The sequence below is a fragment of the Schistocerca americana genome, chromosome 2 (genome assembly GCF_021461395.2).
Source record: "Schistocerca americana isolate TAMUIC-IGC-003095 chromosome 2, iqSchAmer2.1, whole genome shotgun sequence".
NCBI classification, from domain to species: Eukaryota; Metazoa; Arthropoda; class Insecta; order Orthoptera; family Acrididae; genus Schistocerca; species Schistocerca americana.
The window spans coordinates 927248942-927273893 of NC_060120.1; the positions used below are offsets into that span (position 1 = coordinate 927248942).

Below are 24952 nucleotides of genomic sequence, written 5' to 3' on the forward strand. Positions count from 1 at the left end.
TGGTCATGTGATCCAGTAAGAAGTGGAGCAGATATGAATGAGGAATCATTTTAGCAATGATACAGGCTGTACATGGGGAAAAACCCTGCCATAATTGATTTTGACAAAGAGCAGACTGTTATGGCCCAGCACCTGTGAACAAGTATCTTGAAAACAGTGAAGCTTAGCTGTTCACATGTTGCTGCTGCTGTTGTGAGCAACTGTGTAAAGTGGTTGAAGGACTGTAAAACTGTGAGTACGTGACAAGCTGATGGACATCCGTGTCTGCTCTGTAAAGCGGGATTTGTGGCGATCTGTAGCAGATCTGGCAACAGAGTGTAATGTTGATGCAGGCACAATGATCTCTAAGCACACCATTCAGTGCATATTATTGAAAATGGGGCTCCACAGCAGAAAATTACTGTGTGTTCCCATTGAAGCCAACGACATTTTTGTTGGGAATGGAATCACTGAGGTCACAGTGAATCAACAGAAATGTGTCACCTAGCTGGATGATCTTACGTCTTGATAAACTACGTTAGTGTTAGTGTCCAGATATGCAATCATCCAGGCAAATGGCTACTTCGAACATTCATGACACGCATGCAGGATGACAGAGGCATTACTGGGCTATGGAGGACAATCATGTGGATGTTTGTGGGATGTGTGATAGTAATCTAAGGCACCGTGACAGCTGTGGACTATGCTACCACTATCCCATTGACTGCCACGATCCCCATTTGAGGATAGACAAAAATATAGTATTTACTTCATCTTTATTGATTTATTTACTTTTTAAAAAATTTTACATTCATTTTCCCAGTCTCTATGTCAATCGGGTAATCCAAAAATAACTGTAGATTGAAGAAAAATATTTTGGCAATTAATGGGTTATTGCAGATCATTGGCATCTCTTCATGCTTAACCTCTCAACATAATCACCAGTTATCTAGTTTTTATTATTTTGATGGAAACTTAAAATCCCAAGTCTACTGTGGCAACAAACCTCTGAAAAAATAAATTATCTCAGCCATTTGTTTCAGCTCTGACAGGTACGTGCATGGCTGCTAGTGAGCATCCAGTCCTACACTTAAAGCCAGTCTATTGTTTATATGTTGAGGTGGTTGCCACTAGATACAGTCTTTACTGGGGGAAGCTGCTTTGAATACTCAACAGCAAAAAACACATTTTCAGCCCCATCCTGTATTATTGCTAAAGTGATTTGAGAAGCAGTGAACTCACACTGATATATGGCCACAAAACTAACAGGACCTGTGCCCAACAGAAGATGTATGAAATACTATTGGGCACCATCTCTGCATCCACAAATCACCGATCCGTAATTTATGGGAATTGCATGATTTGGGAGTAGACATTTGGTGCAACATGCCTCTGAAAATCTATCGAGCTCTTCTCCAATCCACCGTGTACAGAATTGCTATTGTATTGTATTCCAAAGACGAACTAAAATGTTATTAAATAAGTGGTCACAATGTTTTGGCTTATCAATGTATAGGAGACTGGCAAAATGGCCTCAGGCTTTGAAGAACATCATAATTCCAATTCCAAAGAAGGTAAGTGCTAACAGATATGAATATTACCGAACTATTGGTTCAATAAGTCGTGGCTGGTAAACACTGACATGAAATGTGTAAAGAGGAAGATGCTGATCTCAGGGAAGGTCAATTAGTGTAGTGCAGAATGCTTGGACACACAAGGCAATGTTGGCCAAAGAAAGATTTTTGCCTTTCTTTGGTCTTATCTGTTAAGATAAGCCATAGGGCCAACTTTGCCTTGTGTGTCCCAACGCTCACTAAAAATGGGCACAACTACAGGGAGACAGGACTGGGCTGAATGGAAGGTGACTGACGAACTCCTATTTCAATATCTGCAAGAGCTCCTTGACGGCATATCCTAGACGGGGTCTTGCATTGTTGTGGAGCAGAATGACTTTACGGTGAGTCACCTGGCCATTTAGATATGATCGTTTTGCAAGGGGTGGTCAAGGTTTGTGAGCATTGATAAACATTCGGAATTATCCAACGTTGCAGGGAATTTGGTCAGAAGTGGGATCCCTTTCTTCAAAGAAGGTGAGCATAACCTTTCTTGCAATTGTGTGGATAGCTTAGAACTGGTTGAGTGGCAGTTGGCCATGCATGCTTCCACCGGCGACTTTGTCCCTTTGACTCAGCTTTGAAGTGACAACAACGTCTTGTCTCCAGGCAACACTTATGATAGGCACTCATTTCCTTCATCAGTACAGTACTGCTTATGTTCATGAGAGTGTCCATTTGACAGGCTTCCTGTGCTGGTTGAAGACTGTGAGGCACCCAATGGTTGCACACTTTGCAAAATTTCAGTCTGTCCTCGATGATCACACAAACACTCCCGACACTCAATCTGACCTCTGCTGCGATGGCTGCTACCTTAACTCAACAGTTTTTAAAAATGAGGACATTCCCCTGCTGGACAATGGCATCGATAATGTGGTGTAGCATTCCAGACCAACTGGTCAATGGCACACCTCCCACCCTTCCCTGAATTGCTTGTGACACACCTTGGCCCCTGCAACAGATATGCAGTGCTCTCTGTGCCATTCTTCAATGGGTTTCCATTCACTGCACTACTATTGCTATCAGAAAAACACTAAACACACTAGCTCCTCTTCTGATGCCTCCATTTCACTGTTTCCCACATGACTGCGTGCAGTGGATGGTTAACACATCTATATGTTGGCTCTATCATCATATGGGTGTGCTCTCATGTCCCTCTAGCTGTGAGTAGGGGGCCTCAGCACTCCAGAGGTTTTTATTTTACAGCCTACAGTTTTTATCTTTTTGAATGCACCTTATACATTTGGAGAAAGCTTGTGACAATGTTTCTTTGGAATACACTCTTTGAAATTCTGATTGTAGCAGGGATAAAATACAGGAAGGAAAGGTTACCTACAACTTGTACAGAACCAAGATTGTCGATATAAGAGTCTAAGGACATAAAATGGAAGCAATATTGAGAATTGAGTAAGGCAGGGTTGTAGCTTAAGTCCGACCTCATTCAGTCTGTACACAGAGAATCAATATAGGAAACCAACAAGAAATTTGGAAAAGGAATTAACATTGAGGGGGAAGAAATAAAAACAGGCTGATGACATTGTAATTTTGTCAGAGGCAGCAAAGGACTCAAAAGTATGTGCAACTTCAAAGTTAATAACGCAAAGATGGATTCTTGTTCCTACCTTTGTACTCTTCTGAAGTGGCCAGCAATGTCCTATTTGATTCGTCTGTCACACAAGCTCTAGTATTAGTAATAACAGCAACTCGGTGGACAGAGGTTATAAAAAGAACATCAACAAAATAAAACAAGGGTACAGGAATGTAGTCAAATCAGGTTGTGAAGTGGGATTAGATTCAGTAATGAAACAATGAAAGTAGTAGGTGAGTTTCGCTATTTGGGCATAAACTTAACTGATGGCAGACGTGAAGAGAATATAAAATGCAGACTGGAAACAGCACAAAAAGATAAATTCTTTAATATCAAATATAAATTTAAGTGTCTTGAAGTCTTTACTGAAGGTATTTTTGTGGAGTGCAGTCTTGTATGGAAGTGAAACAGTTTTGACAAAAAAAGAATAGAAGGTTCTCAGACTTAGTGTTACAGAAGAATGTTGATTACATGGGTAGATCGAATCACTAATGAGGAGGTACTGAACTGAAGTGGAGAGAAAAGAAATTTGTGGAATAACTTCCATGAAAAAAGATTAGTTGAAAGGACTTGCCCTTAGACATCAGGACTCATTGATTTGGTAACGTAGGAAAGCGTGGAAAAAGAAAACTGTAAAAAGAGCACAGCATGAATATCCTAAAGTGCCAAGGAAGCTGATGTAGGTGTGCATATTCAAATACAGAGATATGTAAACCGGCAGAATACTGCACTGCGGTCGGCAACGCCGATATGAGACGACAAGTGTTTGGCGTGGTTGTTAGCTCGCTTACTGCTACTACAATGGCAGGTTTCAAAATTTAAGTGAGTTTGAACGTGGTGTTATAGTCGGCGCACGAGCGATGGGACACATCATCTCCGAAGTAGCGATGAAGTGGGGATCTTGCCATATGACCATGTGATGCTGGGCCATCAACAAGTGTCGGCATGTGAACCATTCAACGAAACATGATCGATATGGGCTTCTGGAACCGAAGGCCCACTCGTTGCCTGGCAGGACAAATCTCATTTCAAATTGTATCAAGCAGATTTACATGTATGGGTATGGAGACAACCTCGTGGATCCTTGGACCCTGCATGTCAGCAGGGCACTGTTCAAGCTGGTGGAAGCTTTGTAAAGGTGTGGGACGTGCATTTGGAATGATATGGAACCCCCGATATGTCTAGATACGACTGACAGGTGATACGTACATAAGCATCCTGTCTGATCATCTGCATCCATTCATGTCCACTGTGCAATGGACTTGGGCAATTCCAGCAGGACAATGCGACATCCCACATGTCCAGGATTACTACAGAGTGGCTCCAGGGACACACTTCTGAGTTTAAACACTTCCGCTGGCCACCATACTCCTCAGACATGAATATTATTGAGCACATCTGGGATGCCTTGCAACATGCTGTTCAGAAGAGATCTCCATCCCCTCCTACTCTTACAGATTTATGGCCAGCACTGCTCGTTTCATTCCCTCCAGCAGTACTTCAGACATAAGTCAAGCCCATGCCATGTCGTGTTGCAGCGCTTCTGTGTACTCGCAGGAGCACTACACGATATTAGGCAGGTGTACCAGTTTCTTTGGCTCTTCATTGTAGTAAGCAGGTTCAAATGGGTGTAGGTTGTGCTAGTTAAGCACACATGAAGAGGCTTGCCCATGATAAACTAGCATGGAGAACTGTATCAAACCAGTCTTTGCACTGAAGACCATGATGGCAGCAGCAGCAACAACACATGGACCACCTTCATGGTAACGTCTGTACTGTGCACCGGCACAATGGCAGCAGAGCCCACTGATTGAATTATGTAATTTGAAGACTTGGCAAGAGAAGTAAAAAATGGCAGCAAACATTACTAATCCTCACACAATGTGCAAATATTCCAAGATTATATTCATAGCATCCTGTGCAGTGAGGTCAAACAATGGTAATGTTGGTGATATCATGTCCTTCAGATAGGGATACAGCTCAGCAACTTGATTGGTACCATTTGAGACGTGTAGACTGTGTACCAACACTGTCTGCTCTTGAGGAGCATTACTCATACCTCGCGTGTAAAGGTGCCGATTTGGTAAGTAAATAAATCTTCCAAATAGAATGAGTCATATGATTTTTTATTAGTCATGTCACAAAAATTTTATTTCCTCAACTATTAGATAACCAACACAATGGAGAAAAAAGGGCAGAAGCAATTTCACTTTAAGACTACATCCCACTCCAGCACAAAGTGAAATTTTTATCAGCTAGGTTGATTAACTTGCAGAATCAAATGGATTACACTCTGAACTGCAAAATGCATAAAAATTTATAATTTAAAATCTGAGAAATTATTCATCTGAACAAATAGCTTCATTTTAATGAAGCGAAGTAGGATTTTTGAAAGATGTTGCTGTCATAAATATTAACCTAAAAACTCCTTATCTTACCTAAAGAGCTTTCACCAGCCTCATTAGTTGACATTCTAGCCACGTGATCAACACCAATCCGTTCTGCTTCCTCTGTAGCCAACGTATAATGCAACTCCACAAAGAGCATAGTGGCTTCACCACCTACCAGATCTATGACTGACTCATACATCGCAACTGGAAGCTGCAAATAAATAAAGATGATAAAGGCACCTTGATACATCATTAACAGTACAATTCTTAATCATAAATAAAAAAATTGCATTTTAACCGAAGAGTGACCATACTTACGTCACTGTGCCTAGCTTGTGGGTTTAACTTTAGCAGTACAGGACTTTCATTAATCTGACAAATCTGCTTGTGAATCTTGATATCTTTATCATCTGGTTGATCACCAGTTGTATACCATCCCAAGAAGTCCATATCACTGAATACCTGTTTAACTGATCAAAATGTTTGAAATTTGTAATGAAAATGCTCAAAATATTAGAATTCTAAAACTTATCTAAAACCATAACACTGTGGTACACTATGGAAAAATTAAAACTGTATGTGATTACTTTTTTTTATTTAATGTAGATATAACTAAACAAAGATGATAATATGTTAAATAGAGAAATCAGCACACTCATTTATTTATAAAAATGATTATTCAGAATGCCAAGAACCAGCAGCAGCTGTTAGGTTGTGTGTGTGTGTGTGTGTGTGTGTGTGTGTGTGTGAGAGAGAGAGAGAGAGAGAGAGAGAGAGAGAGAGAGAGAGACAGAGAGAGTTCATTTACTGGACGTCCAGGACCGAAAAATAAGTCAGAGGCTAAACAGAATTCTTTACTTGATGTCACTGTGCTAGAAGAAACTGGTATACATACCAGCAACTTCCCTTTAAAACACTACAAGAGTTTTAATGACTTCACAGATGGGAGTGCTGTGTTATTGGCACAACATATTTTGTGGAAACTCAATCAGTGATTATTATTCTAAAAATGTAAAATTTTCACTCCATGAATTTTCAGATTGATGTCATACAACAGAACAATATTACTGCTAGAATATTTGCATTTTGTTAGCAAACTATAACAGAAGTTATATACACAACTGTAATTGTTGTAGGTTCACAGTCTTGTAAAAATTCTGTGAAAGACTTCATTTTTGCCATAGGCTATACATTTATTAAAATCCACTATTGCAATTTCAACCTTTTGGTCATTTTTAAGTGGGTAACAATTGCTGTATGCACAGCAGCAGTGTGGTGTTGGTTACTTACGTATGCAGTGACACAAGCTTTATTTCATGTGTTCTTATCCGGTCTGTCATACAATGATGGTGTATGTGACTATGACGTGAGGACTAGAGTCTCATGTCATTTTTATTTATTTTAATGCTGACTACAGCTGCGATTACACTGCCTGTTAGCCACTTGAGAGTGACCAAAAGGTGGAAGTTGCAATTGCAGATTGTAATAAAAGTACAGTCAATGGTGAAAATTAAGTCTATTTTTGAAAGTTATTTAAGTTGCAGTCAATTACTATGTCAATAAACAACTTAGTCATGTTTATACAATTGATCACTGCATTCTGCGGATGAGTCCCATGCTCTGTAATAACAACCTCAGTATTTGATGTTGCTGAGCAAGGCTAATTGTGAACACACCGGCATTTGACTGTATTAGTGTTTATTTAGCTACAACCCAGGTTTTGGCCTTTTATGTGGTTTTTGAGTCATTGAGTTTATGTCATTAATACATATATACATTGCAGAATATAAAGTTCAAAATTGGCCACAAATTAAGAAAAATATTCACTCCCCACGGAATGCCAGATGTAAAATAATCTTGTAAAAAGACCAATAAATAATAGTGGGAGCAAATCATATTTACTAAAAACAGGTTTACTTTAGTAAATAAAAGATGATGCACTATCAAAACGACTCAACAACATGTGTTCATCTTTTATATACCAAAGTAAACTTGTTTTTATTAAATATGATGTGCTCCCACTATTATTTGCCGATCTTTTTACAAAATGATGGCTTTTACAACGCATTTCGTGCGGAGTGAATATTTTTCTTAATTTATGGCCAATTTTGAGCTTGATGTCCTGCAATGTATGTTAAGGACACAAACTCAAATCACTTGAGAATGGCGTAAAACCTGCGTTGTCGTTAAACAAACAACAATACAGTCAAATGACAATGTGATCATTTAAAAAGAGACTTCAGTATTGTTCAGTTTAACAAAAACAAGCATGATTTAGAATATAAAATTTGCACATGGAATATGACAGTGTATCATGGCAGAGCACAGGATTGAAATATGCTGAAAACAGGGCTTCTGCAGTTGTTTTGTCACTCCATCTTTACCTGAATTAACAACAATTATATGGGGGGGGGGGGGGGGGGGGGTAGGAGAAGGAAATAGTTTTTGAGGAACAGTTTGCAAAAACTGAATGGGTTTGCCAAAAGATGTGACAAGACAAACTGAATAAAGGTGAGGAAACTGTGACATACACTGCAGATGGTAGTATTATGTTTATGAATTGGAAAGGAACACATGAGGCAATACTGACCTTACGACTTATCTTAGAAGAAAGATTAAGGAAAGGCAAACCTATGTTTCTAGCTTTTGTAGACTTAGAGAAAGCTTTTGACAATGTTCACTGGAATACTTCTCTTTCAAATTCTGAAGGTGGCAGGGGTGAAATACAGGGAGCGAAAGGCTATTTACAATTTGTACAGAAACCAGTTGGCAATTCTAACGAGTCGAGGGGTGTGAAAGAGAAGCAGTGGTTGTAGCCTATCCCCAATGTTATTCAATCTGTGTATTGAGCTAGCATTAAAGGAAACAAAAGAAAAATTTGGAGTAGGAATTAAAATCCATGGAGAAGAAATAAAAACTTTGAGGTTTGCTGATGACATTGTAATTCTGTCAGAGACAGAAAAGGACCTGGAATAGCAGTTGAATGGAATGGACAGTGTTTTGGAAGGAGGATATAAGATGAACATCAACAAAAGCAAAACGAGGATAATGGAATGTAGTCGAGTTAAATCGGGTGATGCTGTGGGAATTAAGATTGGAAATGAGACACTTACAGTAGTATATGAGTTTTGCTATTTGGGGGGCAAAATAACTGATGAAGTAGAGAGGATATAAAATGTGGACTGGCAATGGCAAAGAAAGTGTTTCTGAAGAAGAGAAATTTTTTAACATCGAGTATAGATTTAAGTGTCAGGAAGTCGTTTCTGAAAGTATCTGTATGGAGTGTAGCCATGTATGGAAGTGAAACATGGACGATAAATAGTTTGGACAAGAAGAGAGTAGATGCTTTCGAAATGTGGTGCTACAGAAGAGTGCTAAAGATTAGATGGGAAGATCATGTAACTAATGAGGTGGTACCGAATAGAATTGGGGAGAAGAGGAATTTGTGGCACAACTTGACTAGAAGTAGGGATCATTGATAGGACATGTTCCGAGGCATCAAAGGATCACTAATTTAGTACTGAAGGACAGTGTGGAGGGTGAAAATTGTAGAGGGAGACCAAGAGATAAATACACTAAGCAGCTTCAGAAGGATGTAGGTTGCACAGATTCAGAAGGATGTAGGTTGCAGTAGGTGCTTCAAGATGAAGAAGCTTGCACAGGATAGAGTAGCATGGAGAGCTGCATCAAACCAGTCTCTGGACTGGAGACAACAACAACAACAACAACAACAACACGCAAAAAATACGCAGTTATTACAAATCCATAGGCTTATCACAGTTTGTTATGGTTACAGAAAGATATGTTTACCAATCTACTATCATTGAGGTCAAAACTGAGGTAATGTAATTCACAGTTGGGCAATGTCACATAGCAGAGGAGCTTGGGGATGGGAATGATAAAATAAGCTATCAAATTAATGGAGGAAAGAGAGGGATTTGTGTTCAAAATAAAATTAATGACAAGATCACAAAGAGAGAGAGAGAGAGAGAGAGAGCACAAGCTCAGAACCCAACAAGGATAGGAAGCAAACCCACCAATTTCTTTACAGAGAACTCATCAGGGAATTTTTCTTAAGCAGTTTTTGGGAACCACAGAAAATCTAAATCTTGAAAGGTAAACAGGAATTTGAATCCAAATTATTGGTAGAACAATCCAGTATTCACCTCAACTAATTTGAAGAAACTGCAGAAAACGAAAAGCTGAATGAAAGGCAAGGTTAAACACAGCTCCCTCATACACTTCAGGCACTGGGCCATTATTGCCAAAGACTTTCTATTTAATACACTGCACCAGGAAATGGATACCTTCTCTAAAGTTATGTGAACATCCAACACTTATCAAATTACTATAGCATGAGTACTATACTGAAATACACAATTTGTAAGGAAATGGTCATCTTTACTTTTGTGCTTTGTAAATAAAAAATGCCTTCTCTTGCTACACTGTATTTCATTTCTCCCAGGCACGTTTCACCTTTTTTCGCTTTAAGGCACCATCAGTGGAATAGTTGTTAGCTTTTCTGCCTTATTGATGATGCCTTAAAAGTGAAAAAAGGGCAAAAATGCCTGGGAGAAATAAAATACAATGCCACAAGAGAAGGGATTTTTTATTTACGAAACAAATATTTCTGATTGCTGTGGAGGATGACCATACAAACAAACTCATTACTTACTTTTATGCTTGCAAACTGCAAGAGTCCCCTAAGCAATGTTACACTGGCCAATCTGGTTGGTTGTTTGAGGTTAAAGGGACCAAACAGCAAGGTCATCAGTCCCTTGTTTCAAATAGACTCCATTCTGCTAACGGGACATCTCAGTATAGTCAGAAAAATAAAACGGATAAAGGGGAAACGTAAAAGGGCAGTCACGTTGTCATTAGTGAAAACAAATGAGGGAAGTTGGCAAGAGAACGAACCCAACACTATGCTGAAACAGCATAGGCAAGACCACCTGTGACTTAAAAGGTACAACTGCTATAATGCAGAAAGTACGTATGGGAATAGAAAAACTAACCAAGCCTTAAAAAGAAGGGGTAAAAACAGAGTAAAAGGGAAAGAAAAGAGGATTCCTGTCAGGGAGGTGAATCGGGAATCTCTGAACACTGCCTACAGTGGGAGACACCCAAACACTCACCGCCCTGCCCCAACAGCAGAGGGAGATTAAAAACTTTAAAACTGAGAATAAAAACCACTCTCCCGGAGGAAACCTAGAACCAGAGAGACCATCCGGGAATCGTCAGCCAACATCAAAGGTAAAGTGTGGGGGAGTCTGTACTTAGCACGCAGAGCCAAAAGAAGGGGGCATTCAACCAAAATGTGGGCCACTGACTGGAAGGCTCCACAACCACATAGCGGGGGTGGATCATCACGCAAAAGGAAACCATGGGTCAGCCTGGTATGGCCAATGCGGAGACGACACAGTGTGGTCGAGTCCTTGCGGGAGAGGCTAAAGGAAGAACGCCATGGGCCTGTATTCACCTTAATGGCACGAAGTTTATTAGACAGTGGAGTAGCCTCCCAAGAATTGGCCCATGACTGTGCAAAGTGGGATTTGATGTGAAGCCGTAAATCCGCTGCAGGAGGGGTTACAGAAAACGGGGGGTAAGTAACTGCTCCCCCAGCCAAACGATCAGCGAGCTCATTACCCGGGATACCCACATGGCCCGGGACCCATAGGAAGTCAATGGAACAAGCAGCACGGTGAAGATCAGCGAGATGGTCATGGATGGCAGAGACCAAGGGATGGCGCGAAAAACACCGGTCAATAGCAAGAAGGCCACTCATCGAGTCCGTACATAACAAAACGCGGTTGTGTTGGGATTGTTTAATAAAGGTAAGGGCCCGGGAAATTGCCATCAATTCCGCAGTAAACACCCCACATGAGGGTGGCAGTAGATGATTTTCCGTTCCAACAAAGGACGTGAAGGCATACCCAACATGATCAGCAGATTTAGAGCCATCAGTGTAAAAAACAACAGCATCCCGAAACTCCCATAAAATTTGGCGGAAAAAGGAACGGAACACCACCGGGGGGATGGAATCTTTCGGACCGCGGCGGAGATCCATCCGAATTCGAGGCCGAGGAACTAACCAAGGAGGGGTGGAGGGGAGGGAGCGAGGAAGACAGGACAAAGAAGGAAGCCGAAAATCACGGTTAAGAGACGCAAGGCGCAGCCCAACCGGTAAACCCGCCCGAGGGCGGGAGTCAGGCGGGCGACGTCCATGGTCTGGGAATAGGATAGAATAGGAAGGATGAGCGGGAGAAGAACGGATAGTAAGGGCATAAGACACCAGAAGCTGGGACCGCCGAACAGAAAGAGGGGGGATCCCAGCTTCAACCAGGAGACTATCAACAGGGCTAGTAGGGAAGGCACCGGTGGCCAAACGGATACCACGATGGTGGACTGGATCCAGCACGTGCAGTGTGGAAGGAGCAGCTGAACCATAAACTTGACAACCATAGTCCAAACGTGACAGAACTAGAGCACGATAAAGACGGAGGAGGAGGGAACGGTCCGCACCCCAGGAGGAGTGGGCAAGAAAGCGAAGGACATTGAGTTTACGGAAACATCCTACCTTCAGGATGTCTGATATGGGGCAGCCAAGTGAGCTTGTTGTCGAAAAGAAGACCTAGGAAACGAAACTGTGGAACGACAGGCAATCTTTGTGCTGCGAGATAGAGCTCTGGATCAGGGTGGACCGTAGTACGGCGACAGAAGTGGACCACCTGCGATTTTAAAGGAGAGAATTGAAACCCGTGGGAGAGGGTCCATGCAGAGGCACGCCGTATAGCCACCTGGAGCTGCCGTTCTGCAGATGGCATCGAGGAGGAACTAACCCAAATGCAGAAATCATCCACATACAGGGCAGGGGCGACCAAGGGACCGACAGAGGCCACAAGTCCATCGATAGCAATGAGGAAAAGAAGGACACTCAAGACCGAACCCTGTGGGATGCCCGTCTCCTGGGTCCGTGGAGAACTAAAAGCAGTACCAACTCGAACTCTGAATGACCGATGGATCAGGAACTGGCGGATAAAAATCGGGAGTGGGCCCCGAAGACCCCACTGATGAAGGGTTAGTAAGATGTGATGGCGCCAGGCCGTGTCATAGGCCTTGCGAAGGTCAAAAAACACTGCAACCAAATGGCGGCGCTGGGAAAAAGCCTGCCGAACTGCGGATTCCAAGCGAAGCAAATGATCGATTGGAGATCGTCCCTCTCGAAAGCCACACTGGTAAGGGGACAATAGATCCCGAGATTCGAGGACCCAAGTGAGCCGACGGGCTACCAGCCGTTCAAGTAACTTACAACCAACATTGGTCAAACTAATTGGCCGATAGCTGTCAACAGATAGGGGGTTCTGACCAGGCTTAAGGACAGGAACCACAATGCTATCCCTCCACTGAGAAGGGAAGTCACCCTGGAGCCAGATACGGTTAAACACCCGAAGAAGATGGTGCCGTTGTGGAGCACTGAGATGTTGAAGCAGCTGGTTATGAATGGAATCTGGGCCAGGAGCCGTATCATGAGAAGCAGATAGAGCAGAAAGAAATTCCCATTCAGTGAAAGGTTCGTTGTAAGATTCTGACTCACAAGTGGTGAAACATAAGGCGACAGCTTCAGCCTGCTGTTTTTGATGAAGGAAAGCAGCTGGATAGGAGGCCGACGCTGATGCCACTGCAAAATGGGTCGCAAGATGTTCTGCGAGAACTAATGGGTCCGTACAAATGCCATCTGGGAGGTGAAGGCCTGGGAGGGTGGACTGCCGATGGCAACCTTGGAGAGAGCGAAGTGTAGCCCATACCCGTGACAGAGGGACAGTGGAACCAAGGGAAGAAACGAATCGTTCCCAACATATCCGCTTGCTCTGTTTGATTAAATAACGGGCTTTAGTGCGAAGGCGCTTAAAGGTAGAAAGGCTGGCTACAGATGGGTGCCTCTTAAAGTGTTGCAAAGCTCGACGGCGATCACGGATGGCAATGGCAATGGCCGTACTCCACCACGGGACTTGCCGACGACGAAATTGTCCAGATGAGCGCGGGACAGCAAGGTTAGCAGCGCGAACAATCGCGTCAGACACGTCACGTAGGACGTCATCAATACAACCCGACAAAGAGGGAGAAAACTCGACCTGTGCAGTATATAGAGGCCAATCGGCGCGGTGGAAAGACCAACGAGGTAACCTCTCCATCGGGGAGCGGGAAGGGAGCGTGATAATCAACGGGAAATGGTCACTATCACAAAGGTCGTCGTGTGGCGACCAGTGTAATGAAGGGAGGAGAGAGGGAGAAGAAAGAGAAAGATCAATGGCAGAAAAGGTACCATGACCAGCACTGAAATGAGTAGGGGAGCCATCATTAAGAAGGCACAGGTCGTGGTCTGCAATAAATTGGTCGATAAGAAGACCTCGTCTAGATGGAAAGGCACTGCCCCACAAAGGATGATGAGCATTAAAATCCCCAAGGAGGAGGAAGGGAGGAGGAAGTTGCTGAAGAAGGGTGGTTAAGGCAGCAGGTGTAAGAGTCCTGTCAGGAGGGAGATAAAGATTGCATACTGTGACTGCAGAGTCTAAGTGGACCCTAACAGCAACTGCTTCCAATGTAGTTTGGAGAGGAATCCACGTGCTAGCAATGTCTGTACGGACCAACGTACAAACGCCACCAGAAGCCCGCAAGGGTCCGACCCGATTTCGACAGAAAACACGGAACCCACGGAGGGTCGGTGAGTGAGCATCAGTAAAATGAGATTCCTGGAGAACCACACAAGCTGCTGAGTAGGACGAAAGAAGGGATTTCAATTCCGGAAGGTGACGATAGTAGCCATTACAATTCCATTGGAGAACCACAGAACGATGGTTTAAATGAGGGCTGAACACGCTAAATCCAGTCATACCGCCGGGTCCCCACCCGTCACCGACAAGGAGGGGGCGACATCCATAAACGACAGGTCAGAATCCGGTTGTGAAGCCGGGGAAGGGACCTCCGGTGACACCAGAGGCTCTTTGTCCCGGGACTTATGTTTCTTCTTCTTTTCAGGCTGAGATCGAGGAGGGCTGTGTGGCATAATGGAGCCAGCTGCAGCAAGATCAGGAACAGAAAGAGACCGGGCGACCTGGGGGCCGATAGACCGCGGCTCTCGCCGTCGCCGCGCTGCAGCAGACCTTTGACCTGGAAGGTGCCGGGAAGGGGCATCCCGGGAGAGGCGCCCTTGACCGGCAGACGCCGAAGGAGTGGGACACTTCTCCGGCTGGGGAGGGGGAGCGGCGCCCAGAGGAGAAGGTGTGGGAGCCGCAGGGGAGGGGCGAAGGAGAGGGGTCCGGGACAGGGGTAAGGAAGGGGGAGGAAGGGATGAAGATGTAACCAAGGCGTAACTAGATGTCATGGACACAGGGTGCAATCGTGCATATTTCTTACGGGCCTCTGTGTAGCTTAAACGATCAAGAGACTTATACTCCTGTATCTTTTTTTCTTTCTTATAGACTGGGCAATCTGCTGAACGTGGAGAATGACTACCATGACAATTTACACATACAGGAGGGGGAACACAGGGACTCCCCTCATGGAGTGGACGTCCACAGTCACCACAGAGAGGGTCCTGGGTACAGCGAGAAGACATGTGGCCAAAACGCAAGCACTTAAAACACCGCATAGGAGGTGGGATGTACGGCTTCACATCACAGCGATAGACCATAATCTTAACTTTCTCAGGAAGGGTATCCCCTTCAAAGGCCAGGATAAAGGCACCAGTATCAATACGATTATCTTTAGGACCCTTCTGAACACGCCGAACAAAGTGAACACCCCGCCGTCCGAGATTGTCCCGAAGTTCCTCATCAGTTTGAAGGATGAGGTCTCTGTGAAAAATCACACCTTGTACCATATTTAGAGACTGGTGAGGGGTAATGGACACGGGAATTGTGCCAAGATGGGTACAGGCACGAAGGGCCGCAGATTGGGCAGCCGAAGCAGTTTTTATCAGTAATGAACCCGACCGCATCTTGCTCAGGGAGTCCACTTCGCCGAACTTGTCTTCAATGTGTTCCACAAAGAATAAAGGTTTGACACTGGTGAAAGTATCTCCATCAGTCCTGGTGCAAACTAGATAACGGGGGAAAGGTTTTGCCCCTAGACGACGGGCCTGACCCTCCTCCCAGGGGGTAGCCACGGAAGGGAAGGCCGAAGGGGCAAGAGAAGCAGCACTTGAGGAATCAGTACCACGCAGAGAGACGGCCGCAGAAGAGCGGCCAGAGGTTTGGACCCTTATGCGTTTCATCTGCATAGCGTCCGCCCTGATACCACCCACTCCGATCAGGGGCTCTCCTCACGGGCGCCACCCAGCCACAGCAAGGGCCGTCTGGCACGGCGGCCATTGCCGGGAGTTCCGATGCTCCAGGATGACGAGCAACCACTCCAAGGCATGCATGAGGAGGTCACAGCTCAGGTATCAGAAGTGTGATCCCTGTGTGTTCAGGGGGCTCAACCAAAAGGGTACATAGCGACCCCACCACACGGGCTGGCTACCGTGCTGGCTATGCACCCTAGCATCAGACAACGACGTAGAAGAAAAGGTGGAATATACTAGGAGGGCACACGTCGGAGACACTAGGTAAGGTGCTCTTCCCCAAATGGCTCACACTACGGAAGAGAAATTTTGGAATGGAGGTCAAACCCCAGAGGGGGACCAAGGAATGCCAAAAGGAGGAGATGATTACGCAACAAAGCCAGAGTGTAAAACCAACAGAACCAGGAGGATAGCGGGGGCCAACATAAGCAAGGACACCAATAGAGGGAGAGGAGAGGGCGAGGGGAAAGGGGTATGGAGGGGAAAGGAGGGGAAGGGAAAGGAAATGCAGCCCGGGAGAGAAAGAAGGCTGCAATGGCTCGGGGCCCCGTGTTCGCCACGCACGTATCCACGAAAGAGTTGTGGACCCCCTGGGGGGCTGGCCAATCTGAAGCCACAATGTAAACCATAATCTTCTGGAAATGTTTCAGACACCACAGGAATTGTTCATTTGCTTCAGAGTAGAAGCAGTATACTAGCACCCCACAACAACAGAACGCATCATATCACTCTAGGTGTTTTAAATTGCTTCTTCTACACTCTCAGAATTATAAAAACACCTTAAGCAATGGATGCTAGCAGTAAGCACCTTATACTCTGATGAAGACTTAGATGACAATGATTGGGTCAATTTTACGAATAGTTCAGGTCGACGATGATGTGATAATTCCCATCATGAACCCCAAACATGATTCCAGCTTGCCAGCATAGCACAAGGAACCCATGAACTTGATTGATGAGCATTCTAGAGAAATTCAATGCAGAAAGCACCATGGGAACTTATAGTAAATGATGAATATAACTTCACATCAAATGGTTCAAATGGCTCTGAGCACTATGGGACTTAACTGCTGCGGTCATCAGTCCCCTAGAACATAGAACTACTTAAACCTAACTAACCTAAGAACATCACACACATCCATGCCCAAGGCAGGATTCGAATCTGCGACCGTAGTGGTCGTGCGGTTCCAGACTGTAGCGCCTAGAACCGCTCGGCCACAACTTCACATTAAACAATAAACACAATTACTGTATTATACAATCAAAATATAACAAAGATTACTTACACTGTTCTTCCTTTGTATTGTAATAATCTCTATCAATTATTATGTCTCCTGCTATGACACTGAACAGAAGTTCAAAGGAGTTCATAATTTCTAAATTACGTCCCTTCTGTTTACCAATCAGAGCACCAATAACTGTAAAAAGCAAATAAAGTTAGAACACAAGTTCTAAATAAGACAACCAGTTAAAAGAACACAAATATCCATGTATTATTACAGATACAACCACTATTTGTGTTTATCTTAACAGGAAGAACTATTGCCAGTAGTAGAAAGTATTATTTTTAATCTAGCACCCTAAATGTGCAATGAAACCGACAAAGCCAGTTTCTACAAACATGCAAACAATAATATTTATTTTTACATTGATAAAATTAAGAATTTTGGCTTCACAAAAATGTCCAAATCTGTCCCAATGACAGAATAATCAAATTGTTCCTAGGACACATTTTGCAACTTTAAACACACATGACCTACTGAATTTAAATACATCTACACGGTAGTGTGAAGTAGCACCTTGCATCTTTATGACAGCAGTGATGTGTCAGCAAGATTCTAAAGGGGATCCACACTGATACAGACTTTCTAGCTGCTGTCCAAAGCTCACACAGTTCAGGTTCCACATGTGCTTCAGAAGCTTGAGGTCATTTTAAATAGGCGATCACACAATCACTCGAGTCCATGGAGCAGTTATCAAACCATACCAAGAATTGGAGATCAATCGAGTGACGCCTTTTCCTACAGAAAGTAAAACAGACCTGTTGATGAACAAATGGACGCATGTAATCAAACTCTATCTCCAAATCTATTCCGCCACTGAGATATGATAGCACATTTATCATTGTCTCCATTTCATTCTGTGTAAACCCCCCTGCCCCATCCACATGAGAACACTTCAACCATCAGTCAGAATAGTGTGTTGTCAGTAAACAGGATGTGGCTTTTAAAGCAATCCTTTTCTGCAATTAGTATGCACTAATGAATGACACAATTCATCAGTCTAAGTGACCTTCTATCTGGTGTTTTGGACATCTAATGGCAGTGTTCCTTCCTCCATCTTGAACTCTGGCCAGGAAGCAACTAAATCGAAAGGTTTGAGTCTCTGACTTACTAGGAGGTGAAAGATGATTTCTCTTGAGGGGACACACTAATTAATTGCTCACAGTAATTTTAAAGTGCTTGTATAATTTTTCCCTACTGCTAGAGAACTGAGCACATAAGGAGCCACATGGTAAGATAGTGACAAGAAGTGGGGCACACTGGTACTGCCACAAATATCTTCATGCATGTTCCTATTCTCCTTAACTGAAAATTCTTGCTTCCTCTTTAATACTTACCATGTTTCATTTGAGATTATCTTCTGCTTTCTTCATACCACATCTTTTGCTGTTTGGCGAAGTATGTTTGTTAAATAACTGGCTATTCTGTCTATGCAATAATCTTCATTTCCTATAACATACTATTCCTAAATAAATTCTCATTGTGTACATATCTGATTTTCTACCTAAGAAGTTTATTTCTTCCTAGCTTTGTATGTTTACACTCACTTGAATATTCAACATGTTTAGAAATGTCACAGGCTGTACAATTCCTTTATTATTTGGCAAAATACAGTTAGTTTTCTTTGTAATTCTATTTGTTTCTTGGCCACTTTGTACAACTTCTGTAATTTTTTGTTATTGTAACCATAGTGTCCCACTGAAGAATTCTTCAATTTTTGTCCCCTCTTTTTGCGTGCTGGCACTATCATCTTGTAGTGGAATTTATCATCATTTATGCATTCCACAAACTTTTTGCAGAGTTATTCCATTTCCTTATTAGAAAACAAGCACTTTGGTGCTTAGACTTGAATGACTTCCATAGATTATCTTGTGTTCTTTTTAAACCATATATTATTATGTTCCTTCAATATCTGTAATTTTGTTTTAACCAGTGGAAAAATGCTGTTGTTGGAGCACAAAAAGACTAATATGTTCCTCTTTAAAAAGGACTGACAGAAAAATGAGGAACCAGCTGCCTCAAACCCCATTCCACCTTCCTCTCCAAATACAGGGTGATTCAAAAAGAATACCCCAACTTTAAAAATGTGTATTTAATGAAAGAAACATAATATAACCTTCTGTTATACATCATTACAAAGAGTATTTAAAAAGGTTTTTTTTTCACTCAAAAACAAGTTCAGAGATGTTCAATATGGCCCCCTCCAGACACATGAGCAATATCAACCCGATACTCCAACTCGTTCCACACTCTCTGTAGCATATCAGGCGTAACAGTTTGGATAGCTGCTGTTATTTCTCGTTTCAAATCATCAATGGTGGCTGGGAGAGGTGGCCGAAACACCATATCCTTAACATACCCCCATAAGAAAAAATCGCAGGGGGTAAGATCAGGGCTTCTTCTCAGCCGTCCAGAACTTTTCCCTTTGCACAAACACACATTCTCTGTAAACTGTTTATACTAACGTTTAATACACCACCTATCAAGAAGCTTAACACCATACTTCGTTTGAAATGCACGCTGAACAACTGTCGTCGATTCACTTCTGCCGTACTCAATAACACAAAAAGCTTTCTGTTGAGCGGTCGCCATATTAGCATCAACTGACGCTGATGCCTAGTCAACAGCGCCTCAAGCGAACAAATGTACAACTAAATGAAAATTTATAGCTCCCTTAATTCGCCGACAGATAGTGCTTAGCTCTGCCTTTTGTTGTTGCAGAGTTTTAAATTCCTAAAGTTGTGGTATTCTTTTTGAATCACCCTGTATTTTAGTATGCGAACATATTTGTGCTCTTTTTAAAACAGAACACACTAAATCCCATTACTCTCCTGCTGTAGTTAAGCCTTCATACTCAGCATCTCCCTCTCACTGCCAGGGTCATTATAAATAAACTTTCGCTACTTGAGCCAGAGTACACTGGAAACTATTTACCATATGGGTACCCAACTTTGTAGGAATGATGTCCAGACAGCGTGCTGCAGAATTTGCATTGTTAATAGTGTTATTGTCATGACTTGCCATTAAGCGTCAGTACTTGTACGGTGATTTAGACTTTAAAGACAGCATCAGTGTGCACTGAATTTGCAGACAGTCAACATGGGTCTGGACAAAGTCAATGGAGCGTTGATCGTAAAGCTTTTTTATCAAAACCAACAGCAATAGTACTGATGCACTTTGTGAGCTTTGACACATTAAAAGAATACGGAGAGGTCCTCTTCCTTCACTAGTGTTGGAGAACATGATTCGGAAGTTCCAGTTAACTGGCGATTTGGGAATTACTCCTAGGAGAAGCCGACGGCCAACTGCACCAAAAATTGTTGAAGAAGCTACTGTTGCCATGGCTGAGCATGCTGGACGCAACATGCTATCTTCAAGCAGTGCACAAACCGTGTCACGACAGCTGAAGATTCCATGGCCCACCTTTCGAAAAGTGCAGCAAACAGTTATGAAGTGGTATTTCCAGTGTGGTTCCACATTACCATGGATGCCTCTCTCATTTACACTGTCTCCTTCTGTTTTTATTTCTACTGCCACTGTCTCCACCATCCCTTGGCAGCTCAAAAATTCTGGAAAGGGGGGGGGGGGGGGGGGGAGGGGAGTCCAAATTGTGTTTTCCGCTATACCTAAGTGTTTAAAATTTTGGTCCAAAATATGCACTCCCCCATATCTACCTATTACAAATTGCCAGCCTGGGTTGGATCCAGACACCCCCAAGCCTGTGTATTGTCTCCACTTATCTCTCTTTTTCATTTCCACTGTAACTGTCTCCCCTCTCTTTTGGTCCGACTACTTCTATCTCCCCCCCTCCCCCCCCCCCCCCTATGAACCATGGACCTTGCCGTTGGTGGGTTGGCTTGCGTGCCTCAACGATACAGATAGCCGTACCGTAGGTGCAACCACAACGGAGGGGTATCTGTTGAGAGCCCAGACAAACGTGTGGTTCCTGAAGAGGGGCAGCAGCCTTTTCAGTAGTTGCAGGGGCAACAGTCTGGATGACTGACTGATCTGGCCTTGTAACACTAACCAAAATGGCCTTACTGTTCTGGTACTGCAAACAGCTGAAAACAAGGGGAAACTACAGCCATAATTTTTCCCGAGGGCATGCAGCTTTACTGTATGATTAAATTATGGGTAAAATATTCTGGAGGTAAAATAGTCCCCCATTCGGATCTCCGGGCGAGGACTAGTCAAGAGGAGAAAGAATACTGGCATTCTATAGATCGGAGCTTGGAATGTCAGATCCCTTAATCGCCCAGGTAGGTTAGAAAATTTAAAAAGGGAAATGGATAGGTTAATGTTATATATACTGGGAATTAGTGAAGTTCGGTGGCAGGAGGAACAAGACTTTTGGTCAGGTGAATACAGGGCTATAAACACAAAATCAAATAGGGGTAATGCAGAAGTAGGTTTAATAATGAATAAAAAAAAGAAAATAATATAAGAGCACGGGTAAGCTACTACAAACAGCATAGTGAACGCATTATTGTGGCCAAGATAGATACGAAGCCCATGTCTACTACAGTAGTACAAGTTTATATGCCAACTAGCTCTGCAGATGACGAAGAAATTAATGAAATGTATGATGAGATAAAAGAAATTATTCAGGTAGTGAAGGGAGATGAAAATTTAATAGTCATGGGTGACTGGAATTCGTGAGTAGGAAAAGGGAGAGAAGGAAACATAGTAGGTGAATATGGATTGGGGCTAAGAAATGAAATAGGAAGCCGCCTGATAGAGTTTTGGACAGAGCATAACTTAATCATAGCTAACACTTGGTTCAAGAATCAGGAAAGAAGGTTGTATACATGGAAGAATCCTGGAGATACTAAAAGTATCAGATAGATTATATAATGGTAAGACAGAGATTTAGGAACCAGATTTTAAACTGTAAGACATTTCCAGGGGCAGATGTGGACTCAGACCACAATCTATTGGTTATGAACTGTAGATTAAAACTGAAGAAACTGCAAAAAGGTGGGAATTTAAGGAGATGGGACCTGGATAAACTGAAAGAACCAGAGGTTGTACAGAGTTTCAGGGAGAGCATAAGGGAACAATTGACAGGAATGGGGGAAAGAAATACAGTAGAAAAAGAATGGGTAGCTTTGAGTGATGAAATAGTGAAGGCAGCAGAGGGTCAAGTAGGTAAAAAGACGAGGGCTAGTAGAACTCCTTGGATAACAGAAGAAATATTGAATTTAATTGATGAAAGGAGAAAATATAAAAATGCAGTAAATGAAGCAGGCAAAAAGGAATACAGACGTCTCAAAAATGAGATCGACAGGAAGTGCAAAATGGCTAAGCAGGGATGGCTAGAGGACAAATGTAAGGATGTAGAGGCATATATCACTAGGGGTAAGATAGATACTGCCTACAGGAAAATTAAAGAAACCTTTGGAGAAAGGAGAGCCACTTGTATGAACAACAAGAGCTCAGATGGAAACCCAGTTCTAAACAAAGAAGTGAAAGCAGGAAGGAGTATATACAGGGTCTATACAAGGGCGATGTACTTGAGGACAATATTATGGAAATGGAAGAGGATGTAGATGAAGATGAAATGGGAGATATGATACTGCATGAAGAGTTTGACAGAGCACTGAAAGACCTGAGTCGAAACAAGGCCCCGGGAGTAGACAACATTCCATTAGAACTACTGACGGCCTTGGGAGAGAGAGTCCTGACAAAACTCTACCATCTGGTGAGCAAGATGTATGAGACAGGTGAAATACCCTCGGACTTCAAGAAGAATATAATAATTCCAACCCCAAAGAAAGCAGGTGTTGACAGATGTGAAAATTACCGAACTATCAGTTTAATAAGCCACGGCTGCAAAATACTAACGCGAATTCTTTACAGACAAATGGAAAAACTTATAGAAGGCGACCTCGGGGAAGATCAGTTTGGATTCCGTAGAAATGTTGGAACACGTGAGGCAATACTGACCCTATGACTTATCTTAGAGGAAAGATTAAGGAAAGGCAAACCTACGTTTCTAGCATTTGTAGACTTAGAGAAAGCTTTTGACAATGTTGACTGGAATACTCTCTTTCAAATTCTGAAGGTGGCAGCTGTAAAATACAGGGAGCGAAAGGCTATTTACAATTTGTACAGAAAGCAGATGGCAGTTATAAGAGTCGAGGGGTATGAAAGAGAAGCAGTGGTTGGGAAGGGAGTGAGACAGGGCTGTAGCCTATCCCCGAAGTTATTCAATCTGTATATTGAGCAAGCAATAAAGGAAACAAAAGAAAAATTCGGAGTAGGTATTAAAATCCGTGGAGAAGAAATAAAAACTTTGAGGTTCGCCGATGACATTGTAATTCTGTCAGACAGAGCAAAGGACTTGGAAGAACAGCTGAACGGAATGGACAGTTTCTTGAAAGGAGGGTGTAAGATGAGCATCAACAAAAGTAAAACGAGGATAATGGAATGTAGTCGAATTAAGTCGGGTGATGTTGAGGGAATTAGATTAGGAAATGAGACACTTAAAGTAGTAAAGGAGTTTTGCTATTTGGGGAGCAAAATAACTGATGATGGTCGAAGTAGAGAGGATATAAAATGTAGAATGGCAATGGCAAGGAAAGCGTTTCTGAAGAAGAAAAATTTGTTAACATCAAGTATAGACTTGTCAGAAAGTCATTTATGAAAGTATTTGTATGGAGTGTAGCCATGTATGGAAGTGAAACATGGACGATAAATAGTTTAGACAAGAAGAGAATAGAAGCTTTCGAAATGTGGTGCTACAGAAGAATGCTGAAGATTAGATGGGTAGATCACATAACTAATGAGGAGGTATTGAATAGAATTGGGGAGAAGAGGAGCTTGTGGCACAACTTGGACATCTTCTGAGACATCGGTTGGTAGGACATCTTCTGAGACATCGAGGGATCACCAATTTAGTATTGGAGGGCAGCACGGAGGGTAAAAATGGTAGAGGGAGACTAAGAGATGAATACACTAAGCAGATTTAGAAGGATGTAGGCTGCATTAGATGGGATGTAGGCTGCATTAGATACTGGGAGATGAAGAAGCTTGCACAGGATAGAGTAGCATGGAGAGCTGCATCAAACCAGTCTCAGGACTGAAGACCACAACAACAACAACAACAACAACAACTACTACTTCTATCTCCACCCATCTCTCTCTCTCTCTCTCTCTCTCTCTCTCTCACACACACACACACACACACACACACACACACACACACACAGTCACTGTCTCTCACTGAATATCAGTATCTCCTCTCTCTTTGGTTCCCAATGCTATTTTCTTCATCCAGCACTGTCTCCTCTCTCTTGCACCGTCACTCTCTCTCTGCTCCTCTCTTCCAGCACAAACAACTGCAAACATGTTCGTATGCAAAATTTTTGGTGAAGAAGGCGGAATGAGAATTAAGACAGCTGGATCTCCATTTTTCTGTTAGAGTCTTTTAAAGAGGAACATATTCGCCTTTTTTGTGTTCCGATAGGAGCATTTTTCCACTGGTTCCCTTCTTTTCTCTGGTACAGCTGAGAGTGCTGCTTATATAAATGCATTCTACAGGTCAATAAAGTTTTGTCAATTTATTTATGTACTTTATAATTGAAGGAAACATTCCACTCCCTTCCTTTCGTCTTCCCCTCTCCTTCCCTCTTTCCTGATGAGGCAACAGTTTGTTGCGAAAGCTTGAATTTTGTGTGTATGTTTGTGTTTGTTTGTGTGTCTATCGACCTGCCAGCGCTTTTGTTCGGTAAGTCACCTCATCTTTGTTTTTATAT

The 24952-nt window shown here is 42.8% G+C and overlaps 1 protein-coding gene across 1 annotated transcript in view; it reads right to left on the minus strand.

The window, feature by feature from the left end:
- LOC124595177 (COP9 signalosome complex subunit 6) overlaps positions 1 to 24952 on the minus strand; it is a 45605-nt gene that overhangs the window by 3423 nt on the left and 17230 nt on the right. Inside the window, exons 2-4 of the mRNA XM_047133790.1 lie at positions 17199 to 17330; positions 5889 to 6040; positions 5619 to 5781 (exon numbers count right to left, since the gene is read on the minus strand). Of these exons, the coding sequence (XP_046989746.1) occupies positions 5619 to 5781; positions 5889 to 6040; positions 17199 to 17330 (447 nt within the window). The remainder of the gene's footprint in view (positions 1 to 5618; positions 5782 to 5888; positions 6041 to 17198; positions 17331 to 24952) is intronic.